Source organism: Chroicocephalus ridibundus, chromosome 1, assembly GCF_963924245.1.
Source record: "Chroicocephalus ridibundus chromosome 1, bChrRid1.1, whole genome shotgun sequence".
Classification (NCBI taxonomy): domain Eukaryota; kingdom Metazoa; phylum Chordata; class Aves; order Charadriiformes; family Laridae; genus Chroicocephalus; species Chroicocephalus ridibundus.
In genome coordinates, this window is record NC_086284.1 from 6534661 (window position 1) to 6552811 (window position 18151).

The window sequence follows — 18151 nt, forward strand, 5'->3', positions numbered from 1 at the left end:
AGGAGAAATAGAATATTTTGTACATTTTAGTTTATTCAGCTTGATACAGGTCAATGAGTTGTTTAGTCAAAATTAAAAAATGCTTTAGGTTGGAAAAGCGAGAAAAGTTATTTTCCTTTTTCAGTGCCTGGGGAGGGAAGGAGTTGAGAGAATGTCCACAAGAAACAGTTAATGGGAAGAAAAGGTTCTCCTGTTTCATCTTTTGCTTGAAATATGAAATATTCTAGTTGCAGAAAGTAGTTCTAATGAATACGAAATAATATTCTGAATTTTAATTGAACTCTGTTTTTCATTCAAAGTGTATTTTAAACAAATCACTGGTAAAACTTAACACATCTCGAGAATAAGAGGTGTCATTTTCCACCATGTAAAATAAAGAGGTGGAAAATTCATGTAACTGCCTGGTAAGAGATACGGTTGTTTTACCGAGGTAGATACGGTACAAAGGGGTAGATGCCCCTTTGGTTAGCAAAAAAAGAGCATCACCTGAATCAGTTTTCACTTTAGAAAAAGGATGGAAAATTATAGATCTGAAAGAAGACCTGGATATAAGTTACGTATTTAAAAGGTGCAGTGATTTTATTTCAGAAAAGTATGCCCGTCTTAGAGAAAAGCACAGAAATACTTAATATGCCTGTTAGAGTGCAAGCATGGTTCCTAAAGTGAAATATAGGACACAAACTGTACGTGAGGAGGAAAAAAAAAAAAATATTCTCTTTGGATTTTTAGAGCAACTTGACTTTGTCAAAATAGAAAAAAAAAAGGCCTGAGTGACAAATTTAACTTCCTACTTTTAAATTGTATTTGAAAGTTTCTCTTTACTGGTAGATATGAATTTTTCTCCCTCTACCTATCCTGTTGCACTTGTAGGCTCTTTGAAAGATTATCGGTTCGCTGAAATGCTCTGTTGTAAATTTTCTGCAATTTTTCTGATTGAAATGAATCGCTTCACTGTAGGGAAGGGTGTGTTTTAAGGTCTGGGAAGAAACCCGGTAAGCTCCCTTTCTGTTTTCTCTTTGAAATGGTGTGTCTCATAGAGAAGCAAAGTTCGGTGGACGGGTACGCGGACACGTGGCAGGTGGAAATACTCCAGTAATGAAGAAAGTGAGGACTCGGAGAGTGAAAAAAACTCGGAGGAGGAAGAGGAAGAAGAGGAGGAAGAAGAAGCCGCACCTGCTGATGATGATGAGCCGTGCAAGAAGTGTGGCCTTCCCAATCACCCCGAGCTGGTAGGCGTTTGGGGAAAGCTTCTGTTATCTGTTGTGTCAGATGTGGTGGATGGGCTTTGGTGGCATATGAAGGTACATCATCCTTTGAGCTGGCTGTATGTAGGAGTAGATGAGTTTAATAAGGAGAGAAGGAACTTTTTTCTTCTGTTTACCCGCCTCTGAAGTGTTGTCGTTTATGAGGTATATCTTAGACCATTGAGGATTCATCTGGGTGAGGCTTTGAGGTTGTGCCCACAATCTCAATGAACACAGAGGAGACAAGACAGGGAACTACTGAAGAGAGTCCAGCAGAGGCTACAAAGATGATCAGGGGACTGGAGCATCTCTGTGCTGAGGAAAGGCTGAGAGCCCTGGGGCTGTTCAGCCTGGAGAAGAGCAGGCTGAGAGGGGATCTCATCAATGCTCAGCAAGAGCTAAAGGGTGGGGGGCAAGAGGATGGGGCCAGACTCTTCTCAGTGGTGCCCAGTGACAGGACAAAGGGCAATGGGCACAAAGTGGAACATGGGAAATACCATCTCAACATGAGGAAAAACTTCTTTCCTGTGAGGGTGGCAGAGCCAGAGGCTGCCCAGGGAGGTGGTGGAGTCTCCTTCTCTGGAGATATTCAAAACCCACCTGGATGCGTTCCTGTGCAGCCTGCTCTGGGTGACCCTGCTCTGGCAGGGGGTTGGAGTATACGATCTCGGAACCCTTACAATTCTGTGATTCTGTGAAATTGTAACGTGCAGTCCTTCTGTGAGCCCGCAGAACAAGCGTCTTCTCAGGTGTGTGACAGATATCCTAGCGTAGTTGAGGCAAAGTTCGAAATTTAGGATGTTGGAGATCAATATTCCAGTAGGTGCTCACACAGCTTATGCCAGCTTTGTTCCTCATTGTTAATGGAAAGGGATGTCTCAAGCTTTACCCAGCTAAGTATGAACTGTGGTGGTTGCCCAGTTCTGGGTACCTCTAAGACTCTGCAAGGCTTTGTCTCTACTGTCTGGGACATAAAATCATCCTGATTGAGGGAATGGCCAGGTTTCCTTCGCGTGGATATGAGTGTGCAGGGAAAACAATTCACACCGCCTCTTGTTCAGATGCAGTTTTCCACTTAGTCCGGGATCTGGAAAGCTCTGCCAGATTGCACATTATGGGCACACCATCTACGTAGTCCAGTAGCACGAGGTGCCTGAGAACAGATAATAAGAGTAAATCTGGTGTTAAAATATAAAACTGTGACACATAAACTTCCCCATAAAAACCACCCCTGGCTCTGGCAGCATCTAGTGATAAGCGATACAGGGGTGTTTTGGGTTTGGCACAGTCCAAAGTATTTATAAAGCGCTTCTGTGTTGGCTGGAGGAATAGTTCTGGAGCTTGTTCCACGTTACGAATGCCAAAAGGTACTCATGATTCATTTTGTTTGCACAGATTTTGTTGTGTGACTCGTGTGACAGCGGATACCACACAGCCTGCCTTCGCCCGCCTTTGATGATAATCCCTGACGGAGAGTGGTTCTGCCCGCCTTGCCAGCACGTACGGTTCCGATTCGGCTTCGCTCTTCTCCTTTTCAGCTTTGCTTGCGGTTGTGGGGATTTGTTGAGAGTTTTAATTAGTTCTTTTATCATTTTTCTGTTTAAAAATAGGCAGCGATGGATTTTAGGGATCTTGTCCATTAGTAAAGGAAGATGTAAAGTTAGTAAAAACAAGATCTTGGTCATTAGTAAAGACAAAGATCTTCCCTCTTGTCCATTAGCACAACTGAGTTTTGTGAGGTGTTTTTCCTTTCCCTTTATTTTTTCTGCTGACGTGTACATGGGAATCTCCAACCACACCGGTCTTCTCCCATCTTTGGTTAAATTGCCTCAGGACTAACATAGTATTAAAAATACAATGTTTTAATTTTTCCCAAAAGAAACACCATGTTGTTATCCCGGAGGGATGGATCAGTGGCCAAGCAGCTGTTTCTGAAGTGCTGCTCCTTCTTCAGAGACGTTTGCTCAGAAGCTGGTTAGAGAAAGCCGCTATTTCTAATGAGCCTCACAGTGTAGTTTCCCCTGCTGGGAGAGCCAGCGTTGTCCTTGTGGTGGGTAGGACTAGGGCAGTGACCATCCCCCTGTGCTGGGCACTGGTGAGGCCCCACCTCGAGTGCTGTGTCCAGTTTTGGGCCCCTCACCGCAAAAAAGCCGTTGAGGTGCTGGAGCGTGTCCAGAGAAGGGCACCGGAGCTGGTGAGGGGTCTGGAGCACAAGTCTGGTGAGGAGCGGCTGAGGGAGCTGGGGGTGTTCAGCCTGGAGAAAAGGAGGCTGAGGGGAGACCTTCTCGCTCTCTGCAACTCCCTGAAAGGAGGGGGTAGCCAGGGGGGTCGGGCTCTTCTCCCAAGTAACTGGTGATAGGACCAGACGAAACGGCCTCAAGTTGCGCCAGGGGAGGTTTAGGATGGATATTAGGAAGAATTTCTTCCCGGAAAGGGTTGTCAATTCATTGGAACAGGCTGCCCAGGGAAGTGGTTGAGGCACCATCCCTGGAGGGATTTAAGAGCCGGGCAGACGTAGTGCTTAGAGATATGGTTTAGGGATGGGTTGTGTCAGTGTTAGGTTGATGGTTGAACTCGATGATCTGAAAGGTCCCTTCCAACCTGGGTGATTCTATGATACTATGAAGTAATAAACAAGTATGAACACTTTTTTGAAGGCTAGAAGCTGCTTCTTCCCCAAAACAACCCCAAAGCATAGTACACGTGTCCAGTTTCATTTAACGTACATTTAAGATAGCAGGATTTGCAGGGATGGTGCCAGGGAGGATAAGCCTGAAGAGTGTGTGATGCTGCTCTTGTTAAATTCATGGGGAAACATTTATGCGCATTTTCACAATAATCTGCCTGATCCCAAAGCCCTTCCTTGCTTTTAGAAAAATTCTTTGCCAGAAGGGCTGTCGCCCTGCAAAAAGGTAGCCACGCTGGACATGGCTTGCTACGGCTGTACCCAGCTTTGATTTTTAGTTGTCATCTGAGGAGCGTTTTTCAGTAGTGATGATCTTGAATACGTGAGAATGTTTTCTTTGCACCGTTTGGGATTGCAGCCTGTAGAGCATCTCCTTGCTCTGTTGCTGTTCAGTAATTTTTTAATATGAAAAATGACAGATTTGTAAAAGCGGGAAGATCATCCTTGGAAATAGCACGATGAGGGCATTAGCATGGAATAAGGCACCGTTTGTCCTTAAAAAAGTCATTTTTACATACAGCTCCTCGAGTATTAAGTGGTGTTTTAAGATAGGGAACGTTTGGTAAGAAAATGATGCTGAAGCGTATCTCTGCTTTTTATTGCCGTGTCCACAGACTCGCGCGTTTTCCAAAGATTAAGATAAGGGACAACCCGGTATCGCCCTGTGTGTATACGCTCGCCTTTCTGTATGTGTATTATGTGTGTCTGGGAAATCCTCAGGTTTCTCGGAGGCAAAGTTGTAAATACCAACAAAAACGTGGTACTAATTTACAAGTATGTTTCTTCTAAACATCTTGAATACTTGCTTTAGGCACATTGCTTCCGACAGTAAATGCCAGTAACTGGGAGGATGCATCTCTCTAGCAGTTCTTGGGGAAGCACACGTGTTTTAGGAAGAACAGTATTCGTTGTAAAGACTTCTTCATCGAAGAGAAGCTTCCAGTGTAGCAACCCACTCCCCCTTCTTCCAGACAAATATAGCGAATGAAGTTGTCTGAACGTTAGTTCAACACGAAAACAGTTGGTTTATTAACACAACTAATACTGTGTTTCGTTCCCTTAGAAATTACTCTGCGAGAAATTGGAAGAACAATTACAAGATCTGGATGTTGTCTTAAAAAAGAAGGAGCGCGCAGAACGCAGGTACTATTGTTTGGTTGCATTCACAGCAGAGGGGTAGTTATAACTGACCAGGCATTAAAATAACTGGGGACTGGGGGGGAAAGCCGCGACGAGACTGGGAATTGCTGAAAGCGGTTTTGACTTCCCACTAATTACCAGTGGCACAGTGCTGGGAGAGCTTGCAAGAAGAGGGGGAAAAATCCAGTAATTGGGAAAGAGAAGCAAATACATTGTTTTGCTTATAAACAAATATATTTGTTTTGCTTATTATATACGTTTGTATATGGTTAAGGTGACTGAACGTAAACTTGGCTTTCCTGTACCAGTAGGGAAGTGGTTTTTAGCACTGGTTCAGCTGCACGTGTTAGTAATGCTGGCAGCCGTGCGTAGAGTTCCTGCTGTAAGCAAGGTTAAGTCCTGACTTTGGTATAAAGGTCATCCAGATTAATGTGGGTTTTTTGAGTCTTGTTGCTTTAAATTCTGTTAAACTTTGCCGAATTTACAAGATTATGCAATTGCGGCAGTGCAGGGGGTCAGCTGAATTACAACTTTGAATGAAATTTTGTGTCCACCCCTGCCTTTCTGAAGGCTAAATGCAAACCATGAACAACATTCTTAATATTTGGAACATCCTGTCGGCAGTTTTCAGACCCGCAAACGAGGGACATGAAACACAGTCTGCATAATTTACACCTTTTAGGACATATATTGACTACTTTGCAAAGTGTGATAACATCTGTATGCATTATTAAACAAAACTGTGCACGAATTGGATCTTAAAAGGCAAGTTTCACCAGAAGGTGAGTCCCTTTCAAAGAAAGTAATTGAGCAGGTTGGTATTTGCAGCAGGTACAGTGATATCCCATGGGATGTAGCAATTCGGTGCTGGGAGGACCAAAACACAATCCCAGTCTGTTTTTCAGCTTCTTTAAGTCTCCTGTTTATTGCTGTTGCAGCAGCAACAATGATAGTGACAGATCAGGTTCCGACTGTTCCTAACGTGGCTGCTTCTCGGGGTGGAGCTAGATCACACCGTGGTAAAATTATCCACGGCTTGCCAATCCCCCTGAATTTGCAGCTTTGGGAATGAAACTATTAGCTATTTTTATGAGCGAGCTCAGCTTACACACAGCCTCCATCTGTGGAGGACACAAAGGAACTGTGTCTGCTGCTCCGCTTTATGGTGGACTCATTTACTAGTGAGCAATGTTTTTGGACCTACTTTGGTAAATATTCTGCTGGCAAACATTACATGGACTGCCAGCTTTTTCTGGTCTGTCTTGCTTTCTTGAAATCCCTAGTGTTGCATAAAAATACAATCTTTTAGCGGTTACAGGAGAGCGCACAATTGCTATTATCGCACTTTTCAGTGTCTGAAACAGATGTTTAACAAGCATTTTGCAATCTGATCCTCATACCAAATAAACCTAATGTTTTGGATTGTTTATCATCAGACTGATTTTAATTTATTTTTTTTTGTCTCTTAAAAAGAGAAAAGAGCTTGGGTTATAAAAGATTTTGTGATACAGTAGTTGAATATTGAAGTCTTTCAGCTTCACAGGGGTACGTTTTAGCAAATTTTAAGGTAACAAGGCTGAAGAATTGTAATGCTAGAAGAAATGATAGTCCTTATTACAGCTCGGTGGGAAAGTTAAAGCAGGTTGTTTGTTTGGGGCACGGAAATATTTTAATGTAATGTTTTCAGTAAAATCGCGGTACGTGTTGTCTGTCTTTTTGGCGAAGAGGAGAAAACCAACTGGCTCATCATGGGCACACACACTTAATAGATTCTTGGAACCAGTGTTATTATCATGCTTTTTGAACTAGTGATACTGTCGTGCTCTTTCAGTTATTCTCTAGCTTTCAGGAACCTCCTTGAAATTCATTCAGCTGCTCAGCTACATTCTTACACATCCCCAAAGCGTTACATCACAGACATTTTTAATGAAAACTTTAGGTTTTACGTTGACTTACAAATACATAGATCACAGTCGTACCTTTTTCTTTTTTTTTCCCCCCCTGTTCATGAATTCAAGGTGCTACCGCACCAGCCTGGCTGAAGTTCAGGTTTCTCACGTACACGCTCACTTCTGTAATCATGTCCTACCACCAGCTAGAGGGAGTGGCCATTAAAGCTTTTATGGATTCCCCTTTACTTCGTGTTAGAGACTCTCCGACTCCTTGATGGAAAATCCCTCTAGGGACTCCTTGGCTGCTTCTCCCAGGCCGAATCAGGTGGAATAAGTACTTCCTTTCATCCACGCATTCATGACTTCCCTGTAGCGACTTCTGCAGCTGCTTCCGTGAGAGAAAATGTTTTCTGGATTCATTCAGAAGAGTTTGTAACCAGTCAGTGCTTATCTGCACCTCCCGTTGGAGCCCTCTTGGTTCAAATGTTTAAACTCTTGGGTAAAGTGTTGAGCTTCTGTGTGCTACCCACTCATAAAGAATGCATTTGATACTTCATTTTGCGTTTCATTTTAAGACCTTTACCGCACTTGGATTGTTTCATTTGCTGGTTTCTTCAGCGGCGTGTGCTCAAGCCAGGCAGAAGAAAAGCAGGTCTCGAAACCTCACTGATCGTGTTTAAAAACAGCTGAATTTTTCGCATCTCTCTTGTCTCTTGATGTTTTGCATTACAAGAAATGAGAAGTGGAGGAAACTATCAAAGATACTTGCTGAATACTACAATATTTACGTTTCTAGTTCCTTTCTCATTTTAGCAGTTGCATGCCTTGCCTTAAGATGTTATTTTAGTTCGTTTTCAAGATCGTAGTGATTTTGCACAGTGTATGACAAAATTCTTCCTCATCCAACCAATCTTGTGGTGCTCAGATGGATGAAGATGGGGGTTTTTTTGATCCATCAGTTTGGAGAATTGGCATTAGGAGACAAAACCAAATACTTCTATACACAGCCAGAATTTCAATTTAGATCTAATGATACTGAGTTGTCAAAGTTCACGGTCTTTTTAGCTGTAACACAGCCTAAAATCCGCTTGTTAGTATTACTTTAGGAACCATGCTTGTTCATGTTATTTAAGAAAGTAATATTATACTAGATTCTTTCAGTAAAGAGTTCTCCAGGAGGTTATTTGGATAATAGTTTGGATAGTGCAGAAGGCTAGTCAGAAAATTTACTTAGATCCTTTAGAAATTAATGAAGGTATTGGAAACAAAATTTTTACACCCCTCTATTTGCAAAAAATAATGCCCATTTGAAGTAAACGCATCTGGGATTAATACTCATCTCAGGCGTTTGTGTACAGGTCGAGATGAGTTGTGTACGTGACGCGTCCTGTTGCAACTCAAGTCCATGTGGTATGTGCTTGTGCAACCACCCGCTGTAACTTCTGAAGTCTGATTCTGGTTGATTGAGGCTCTTTAGCTCAGGAACCTGGAGGAGGTTAAGATTGGTTCTTGGGTGATTTCATCTCAACTCTAACCGTGTTTCGCTGGATCCTGAAAGTTGGAGGTCTGCTGGCAAATGTCTAGTTCATACCTTTTCCCCCCACGGGATTCTTCTTTAGAGCATATGGTCTAAAATACCATTATTCACAATAATTTTAAAATCTTTAGAGATGTGGCTTGCTTTTAGAGTCCTTGCAGAGACCAATAAATGCCACCAACTTTCTTTGGTATCTTAATTTGTTTAAATTATCCCTTGTTTTCCTAGAAAAAGGCTAGTAGGGACCCATGGTGATGGTAGTTTGGATTCCCACTCTGGTCTGGTTTAGTACCTGGCTATTCTTCCTGACAGGCCGCTTTTTTGACATCTCAGTTGAGTACCCCGAAGACGAGCACCCAGTGCTGTTTGCGAGGTGCTTGGATACCCAAGGCATCTCTAGTTGGGACTGACAGATATGACAAGACCCATGGGAGACTTGTGTCCTTCAGGAGCCGCAAGTAGAGGCCAGGAGCCCGAGTTGTGCCCAGGGCAATTCAGATGATACAGGATGCTAGTGTTGAGGCAAGTGAAGTCTAAACTTGAATTTTACTTTGATTTAATCCTGTAACGTACTGTGGATGAGGAGGAGAGCCTACTTCTCCTTACAAGTGTCCTTGTTGTATTTGAGTTCTGTTCTCTCTCCCATCTTCCGTCTGGTGTTCTCTAGACCAATCTATCCTCTTTTTTCAGCCTTTCTCACCAGGGCATGTCTGCTGCCCTCCAGTAACTCTTAGTGGCTGGCTCTGAACTCTTCAGCTGGATCCCATCTTTCTTGAAGTGTGTGTGGTGTCCGATGGCACCAAGCGCTACGGCTGGGTGTGAACAGGGCTGACTACTACCTTGGCAAGCTCCCTTCAGTCGTCCTGTCGGCTGTTCTGTTCACCAGTCCATCTGTCATCATAGTTGTTTCCGCAGCAGCTTGACTCTGTTGATCTTTGTTTGGGCTATTCTACTCCGGCAAGGAATTGCTACGTAGGCACTTATTTGTTCCCTGGTGTTTCTAAAGTGGATTGTTCCTGCCTGGGTCTAAAATCTGGCACTTGTCCATTTTGGATTGCATCCCATCTTTGCATAATTTTCCCAGTTCAGTGTAATTTTGAACGCCCATTTTTTCTTCCAGCGCCACTAAGGTTGGTCGTAGTTATGGATGTGACAGCATAATCTTGATCACAACATTATTATTTTTCAGTTGTTTTTTAATTGCTTTTTACACCCGAATTCGATCATTTCTGTGGTGCCTGCAATCTTCAAGTACTGTTGATTGTTAGAACTCCTTGGAAATTTGGGCACAAACTTGAGCATAGGAAGTTCCACCTCAACATGAGAAGGCACTTCTTTCCTGTGAGGGTGGCAGAGCCCTGGCACAGGCTGCCCAGAGAGGTGGGGGAGTCTCCGTCTCTGGAGACATTCCAAACCCACCTGGACGCGTTCCTGTGCAACCTGCTCTGGGTGACCCTGCTCTGGCAGGGGGTTGGACTGGGTGATCTCCAGAGGTCCCTTCCAGCCCCTGCCACTCTGTGATTCTGTGAAATCTCTCACATTATACATGCAGGAAAATGTAATCATGTGAGATTTAGCACATAATTCCAACTAAAACAACGGTTTCCAGTTGGAACATCCTCTTGGGACGCTTCTGCCTAGCGATAAGAGCTTCAATCGGTGCTAATTACAGCATTATTTTAGAAGTCTGCAGTCTTTCTGTAAACTTATTTTCATTTTTTCTCTCCTAAAGAAAAGAGCGATTGGTGTATGTGGGTATCAGTATTGAGAACATCATTCCACCTCAGGTAAGTTACCGTGTTGTATTATTGTTTTCTTTTCCAAACTTCTCGGGCAAGAAGTTTCTCAGTGGTACGTTAGAAGTGCTAGTAGCATCTTGGAAAGAAAAAATCAATCTATATGCAGGTCAGAAATAATTCTAGACCTTTCGTTTTAGTCTGGGAGTGAATTTGGCAGAGAAACCAGGGGAGCTTTATTGTCTTTATTAGAGCCACCGGGTGCCAGAGTCCTCTGCCAGCGACGGATTGCAGAATTGCCTCCCTACCCATTGCACCTGGGTTTCGAGCGCAGTCCTTTACCGTTCTGTAGTTTGTTTATTTAAGTCTGGTGTCGGCTGTATAGTTCTCTAGGTCCGAGCTAACTGTCGTAGCTTTCCTTTGGAACTGATGCAAACAAATGTTTCTGGCCTATGGCAGTACGTAGGGAATATGTAGTATCTGTTAGAAGTGTAACATTTGCCTCCCACAAATGTATATTGAAGTCACATGTGGTTAAAAGCTATAAACATTTAGTGTTTTATTAACAGATGCTTTTATATGGCTTCCCTTTACAGAAGAGGAAAATGTTTTTCTTCGTGCGGAGAACAGCCTCTTCTCACTTCTTAAATACACTTTAAAGCGATTCTCTTGAAGTCTTAGCCAAATGCCTTCGTCTGCAATTGTATAATCTGTTCCTTGCATGAGAGTTTGAAATGAAGCTTTTGTTTGTTTTAAACGTAGACTTTCCGCTCTAACTGACTGTAATAAAGCCAGCTTTCTCCCCCTGTCTCTGGATAACAGGAAAATGATAACAGATTTAAACTTGCAAAAAAGTCTATGGCTGGGAGCAAATATTCGAAAAATTCACCCTGGGGGCAGATTTTTTTTTTTTTTTTTAATTAATAACTGGGTAGAAATATCATAAAATTAACCTGCGTGGAACTTTATTGAAACTGCACCATGTAAAGGTGTCCCCATGCTCGGTATATAGAGGTGCTAGGCAATTTGTTCAGCTGCTGCATTTAATAGTCCTGGGGTTATCACCATCATCTCGGTGGTGATAAAGACGATGATGCAACAGCCTGAACCCTTAAACTCTGTATTTGTGAACTTTTCTAGCCAGTGAGGGCGATAAGTGCAAGTGTTCACGTCAACTCTGCTGCAACAAGTCATTATATTAGAAGGCAAAATGTGTTGTGTTGGGCATTTGAGCTTCCTGGAGGGTATCGGTATCATGAGCTCAGCCATAATGAGCGTGGAGGGAGGGGGCAGATGAAGCTTTTTGACACTTCTGTCTTATGTGACCAGGAGCCAGAAATACCTGAAGGTCAGGAAGAAAAGAAGAAAGATTCCAAAAAGCCAAAATCAAAGCTGCTTGAAAGGAGGTCTACCAGAACCCGAAAGTGCATAAGCTACAGGTCAGCAGCTTGTTTAAACACCTCGTAAAAGAAAAAGTCATACTGTCGCTTTCTTTCTCAAGCGACCCGCCACTTCTCGTGAACGTTTTTATATTTAAAAGAGAGGCCGAGCTTTGTTCTTCCCTCTGAATGCTGGTTATGCCTTGTGGTTATCAAAGCAAATTAGGTGGTATAATGAAGGGATGATGCCTTACAAAAATGAAATGTATGTGGTGCTTTGTTGAGGAATACCGGAGAAGGTTTTGGTGTTACTGCAGTTTCTGGAGGTAAGTTCAAGCAGGCGAATCACGCCTCTGCTTTCTGATGAAAGGGAGACTTACGCTTGTGTCTAAAGGCCTTACGTTCCTCCCTCTCTTCCCCCCCCACCTTACGGCTTCTTTACATGAAATGAGCATGAAACTTAAAACGCAATTATACATTCTCAATACAATACTCAATTATGAGACAGTACGTCTAAAACTGGTCTGTAACTCTTTAAAGAAACTGTGATAAAAAAAATGCAATTAGTAGATTAAAATTCCAAGATATTTAGGCTCTGTGCGTTCTGAAAGTAGAACAGGTCACTAAAGTTTCCAAAATTCAGCGTGATCTTAATATTATCTTTTGTTCTCAGTGTATTACTAAGATGTTTTATAAACTATTTTCTAAATGATACCTTGAGATGCTCCGTACCCTCCGCAGTCCGCCAGGCAAGCAGGCTGCCTTTGGGAATTAGGGAAGAATGTGGTTTCCTGAGAGCTTGTAGGGTTTTTGTCCCAGCTGCATTAGGAATATTAAAAAAAAAAAAAAAAAAAAAAAAAGTATTACCTTTCCTGTACTTGCTCTATGTAGACCTTTATCATGAAAAATTAGAACATTACAACTTTGAAAACCTTCCAACAATAACCGTGACTAAACTCATGGTCAGTCTGGTTTTGCTCTTGAGGGGAGGCACGGTGTTTGTATACGCTGAATTTTCCAGCCCGTTCGGAAAACTCAGTCTGACCTTGCTTAGCCGTTGATTTTCGGTGACTTTTTAAATTAACAGCAGAAGTCACGCTAATGAAAATGCCGTTGCTGCTTCGGGAAATTCAGTATTTCTGTAAGGAACAGTATGCCCCAGGCAAGATCATATAGATTTGCTGTTATGTTCATGACAGGTCAGGCAGCATCTGACCAGGAGGAAAAAAAACCCCTTGCCCGTAGGCTATCTGGCACGACTTCAGCAGGACACATGTTGTGCAAAGACAATAATTTTTATTGGAAATAACATTTCATATAATGTTGTTCTGGAAAAAAATCGGTCTCCTGATACAAAACGACAGAGTCTTTCTTACAGACTCCGTCACACGCATAACTTTGAGCCGGTGAAAATATTACAGGTGTCAGTCTGTCACTTCAAATGTATATGTCCGCAGTGAAGTCCCGCTGGTGTCACTGAGAGTTGTGTATGCTTTCCTTCGGCGGCGGGGGGGAATAAATGCTAAATGCTTTATTCCGCGTACAGACAGATGTGCGTCGTGTAGCATTCCGGTTCTCTAAGGATCTGTAATCCCTTCGTATCACCCGAGTCGTCTGCTGAGTCCTCCCGTGAGCAGGTTAGCGGAAATCTGCGTTACGAATAAAGCAGCAGCAGAAGGAATTCTGTTCCGTTACACCTAAGGGACAAGCAGTTGCCAGCCCCTGTTTGAGCTCAGGTTATTTGTTAGCGACGATTTGAAAGCGTTAAGTCATTTCTCACATTTTAAAGAGGGTTTGTTTTTTTTTTTAGCGGTGTGGAGGGAAAATAGCGTTTGAGTAACGTGGAACTGATCTTATTGATGGAATAATTTGAGTTACTTCCATGCTGTGTAGAGCTGCCTTGAACCCAGCGTGCGGTTTTTCTGCAGGAATATAAGGAGACCAGAAATCCATCACCTCATTTTTAAAGGAGGAAGTGTTTTATCCTTACTAGCGGAATGCGGAGTTAGATCTGTTGTTGTTCTGCTGGAGGTTACTGTGGAGGACCAAGATAAATATAACTGTAATCTTTCTTTTGTGGCTGAGAAACTGAATCTTTAATGAACGTATTGTCCAATTGTTAGTTGTTTGTATCTAAAATAATACCAAAAAACCTGATTTTTTAAAAAGGCGAGGAAGAAAAACTTGCATCTAGATAAAATGCCTTTCCTATATAGTTAATAAAATTTGTACTTTTGCATGTTACGTCTCAAGGGATCTATTTGGTGATACAGGTAACAATCCTTTCTTACGGGGTTGGAATTCATAACTGAAGAAACAAACTGAAGTCGTTGGCGTAAAAGGGCTGGATCCTTTTTCCTCCAATTGCTGTTCCCTTTAAATGAGTTCAGTGTGTAGAGACTTCAGCAGTTTTATAAAAGCTGACACAGAACAAACATACTCAAATATTTTGCTTTTGTTATGTGACGTTACATTATAGTTATCCGTGTATATGTATATTTGTCTCTACTGCGTGCAGTATGTTTTATCTGTTCAGTTTAGGATGTTGCAGATCCATAAAGTATAATTCCCATGAGCTAGAAGAGGAGGAAGAAGCTATCTGAAATAAGTTTTCAAGTAAAAATTAGACAGGGTGAATAATTTGACTTTAATAGGTGCTTTTCCGAAAGTCTGTTTTGCAGATTGGTAGTGTGTATGTCACCTAATAAAAGGGGTGGAAAAAATGACTAATACTTTGTGTGAAAAACGCCACCGAAACCATCTTAAAGAACTTGCAAATTATATATTGTTAAATGCAGTGCTATGTCATGTAAAAGGAAAGTGGGTTTCTATTCCCATAAATCAATAGTAAGGCAGCCAGGCGACGATAAATAATCTGCCAGCGAGTAGAAATAAGAAACGCACCTTTTAAAAAATGGCTATTTTATTATCAATCCGACCCATTATCTGGTATTTTATTATATATCCAGCCCATTGTCTGTGCAGTGTGATTTCTTAGAGCAGTTTTATATTTTGAGGTATGTTTTCATAATATAATTTAATCCGGGTTGGCTTCAAAGTGGTAAATGAAAGCTGTTACTTTTAGGTTTGATGAATTCGATGAGGCAATTGATGAGGCAATTGAAGACGATATCAAGGAGGCCGATGGAGGAGGTACGTTTCTGCTGTTACTTGTTTTTCATTGCGATGGTGATAAGAAGATTGAGACCAAATTTATTTTGATATGAGAGGCAACAAATATAATCTTCTGCCTTAAACTTTGTAGTTTACGGTTTTTACTGTGGTATTTTCGGAATCAAACTAAATAATTTCCCTTGGGAATGGCCATCCCAGGCTGCCAAAATAAGTATTTGGTCGTGATAGTTAAATTCTGCTTGTATGTATTTTGATATACGAATGCAATGAATAAGCATGACAAGAAAACTCTTAAAATTAATTAATTTACTAAGTTTTGGGTTTGAGATTGGAATGGCAGCTAGCGCTGTTGACATTTGTCCCCTGTAAAAATTTGGCTTATAAATTGGTCCACAGTTGGACCCTTAAAGACCGGGTCTACAAAGTTGTCCTAAAAATATTAATGCAGATCCATCAGCACTTCTCAGTTGTACGTGAATAAAGTGAGATTATGTTCTTTGTTGCCTGTTAAGGCAACATAGGGACCAAAGGAGAGATCTTCAGCAGTATCTGAGGGATGTAGGTGGGTTTGTGCTTCTGCATCACCTTAACTTGCCTGGAGACAACTGCCACAAAATGTTCTCGTAGAATCATAGAATCTTCATGGTTGGAAAGGACCTTTGAGATCATCGAGTCCAACCAAACAACCTACAATCTCTGCCACTAGAGCATGCCCTGAAGTGCCACATCTAAATGTTTCTTAAACACCTTTAGGGATGGTGACTCAACCCCCTCCCTGGGCAGGCTGTTGCAGTGCCTGACCACTCTTGCAGTAAAGGAATTCTTCCGAATATCTAATCTGAACCTCCCCTGCCGCAGCTTCAGACCATTTCCTCTGGTCCTGTCATTATTCACCTGGGAGAAGAGGCCAACACCCACCTCTCTCCAACCTCCTTTCAGGGAGTTCTAGAGGGCAATGAGGTCTCCCCTCAGCCTCCTCTTCTCCAAGCTAAACATGCCCAGCTCCCTCAGCCTCTCCTCATATGGCCTGGTCTCCAGACCCCTCACCAGCCTGGTAGCTCTCCTCTGGACACGCTCCAGCACCTCAATGTCCCTCTTGTACAGAGGGGCCCAGAACTGAACACAGCACTCGAGGTGAGGCCTCACCAGTGCCCAGTACAGAGGCACCATCACTTCCCTGCTCCTGCTGGCCACGCTATTCGTGATACAAGCCAGAAGGCTGTTGGCCTTCTTGGCCACCTGGGCACACTGCTGGCTCATGTTAAGCTGGCCGTCCACCAGCACTCCCGGGTCCTTTTCTGCTGGGCAGCTTTCCAGCCACTCTGCCCCAAGCCTGTAGCGTTGCTTGGGGTTGTTGTGACCGAAATGCAGGACCCGGCCCTTGGCCTTATTAAACCTCATACAGTTGGCCTTGGCCCATCAATCCAGCCTGTCCAGGTCCCTCTGTAGAGCCTTCCTACCCTCAAGCAGATCAACACTCCCACCTAGTTTGGTGTCATCTGCAAACTTACTGAGGGTGCACTCAATCCCCTCATCCAGATCATTGGTAAAGATATTAAACAAAACTGTCCCCAAAACTGAGGCCTGAGGGACACCACTGGTGACCGGCCACCAAGAGGATTCTCCCTCAGTTGTTTGGCTTTTGGCACCTCCGTAAAGACACCAGCTTCCAGCAGCTTGGTGCATCTACGCAGACAACCTGAAAATTGGGTGTCTGTGGGTGTGTAGTGTGTTTTCTGATATCTGCCCTACTCAAAAGGCACTGGCGTGTGATAATGTGGGTTGGGGTTGACACTTATCCACTGTCTTCTCCATGGACCACATGTATTTCGAAGTGACCACAGCTAGGAGTGGGGGATGTCGGGAATGACTCCAGAGAGAGTCTTGCATGACAAAAAAATATTCTGTGTTACAGAAAATAAACTGAAGCTAGAGAGGCACGGAAGAAAGATGTGTATAAAGTTAAATGAAAAATAAACTTGCTCTTTTTTCCCTTTTCTGTCACTGAATTCAGGCATCGGCAGAGGCAAAGACATGTCTAATATCACAGGTCACCGTGGAAAAGACATTTCCACAATCCTGGAGGAAGAAAGGAAAGAAAACAAGCGACCACAAAGGGCTGCTGCAGCACGGCGCAAGAAACGACGGCGACTAAACGACTTGGACAGTGACAGTAATCTGGATGAAGAGGAGAGTGAGGATGAATTCAAGATCAGCGATGGGTAGGTCTGCAATTGAACTTCCACCACGAGTCACAGACCGCTACGGGCTTCTGTGACCCTGCAGTGCCCCTGAAACGATCGTTAGGAGCATGTGCCCAGTGCGGGGACATCACTGCGCGGGGCCAGCAAAAGTCCTCCCGGCCCAGGGGAAACGTCATTGTACTGGAAAAAACTGCGCTCCGGATCCATGCGCTGAAATCATCCAATCTGTATTTTAAGCAAAACGTGTTGTGGAAATGTTACTGGTATGTTTGAGGCCACACCGCGGGGTTCTAAACACCATTATGTTAGTGATGGAGCCAGAGGGGCTCAGTTCTCTGACCGACGTGAGTGTCTAGCAGAAATCCCTAACAAAGATGGAGCTAAAATGAGGCTGGTTGTTCCCTTTTGTCCTATTTTGTGCAATTTTTGATGGGCCTAATTGTCATTTAGAAATTGGAAGAGTAAAATGTCCCCATTTAGAGCATACAGAACTCGACATGCGGGTTCTGAAATGAATTCTTGATTTCTGCTCTCTAGGAGGTAGCGTTTGAAAACAGCCGAAGGAGTGGTTTATAGTGTAGAAAACAAATACGCGTCGCGTGAAGCTTTAAATGCTAAATGAGTATTGCTCTGGCTAACTGAAACTCTCTTTCCACGGAATTTCTCATCGTTCGGTCTGGGGAATTCCTAACGTTAAAAAACTTAATAATAATTTTAGACGTCCTTTATGCCTCAGTGAAGAAACATAACGGAACGTGAGGTCTAAGCTCTTTACCATCCGCGTTTAAAGCTTTACACCAGTCGCTGAGTCAATTGCCTAAGTGTATGGATAATCTGTACAACGTAGAAGCAAATTTTGAGCTTTGCTTTTCACCTGTGACCATGCTGAGGCCATTTCAGTGACGCCCTGAATAGCTGAGCTAAATGTGCTGGAAATTTCCAATCAATGAGCGTAGCTTGCGGAAATCTCCCAGAATTAATAGCACATTGATCTGTTAAAGTGTGCTCATGCATTTTTCAACTCCAGCCTCTGCTGAATGAATGCCTTCTGGATGTTATAGAGGAATTTACATTCAACTGGCGGACAAATGCAAGTGACCATGTACCTTCAGCGCTCAACGGCTTTTAAAAAAGCATTGGCTCCCTTTTGACACGACGGGAGTGTTACAAGGGGATGAGTTTGCGAGATGCGTCTTTT

The 18151-nt window shown here is 43.0% G+C and overlaps 1 protein-coding gene across 1 annotated transcript in view; it reads left to right on the top strand.

The window, feature by feature from the left end:
* RSF1 (remodeling and spacing factor 1) overlaps positions 1–18151 on the top strand; it is a 66498-nt gene that overhangs the window by 40558 nt on the left and 7789 nt on the right. Inside the window, exons 7-13 of the mRNA XM_063326583.1 lie at positions 1038–1229; positions 2640–2744; positions 4994–5073; positions 10232–10286; positions 11565–11674; positions 14700–14767; positions 16764–16971. Coding sequence (XP_063182653.1) covers positions 1038–1229; positions 2640–2744; positions 4994–5073; positions 10232–10286; positions 11565–11674; positions 14700–14767; positions 16764–16971 — 818 coding nt within the window. The remainder of the gene's footprint in view (positions 1–1037; positions 1230–2639; positions 2745–4993; positions 5074–10231; positions 10287–11564; positions 11675–14699; positions 14768–16763; positions 16972–18151) is intronic.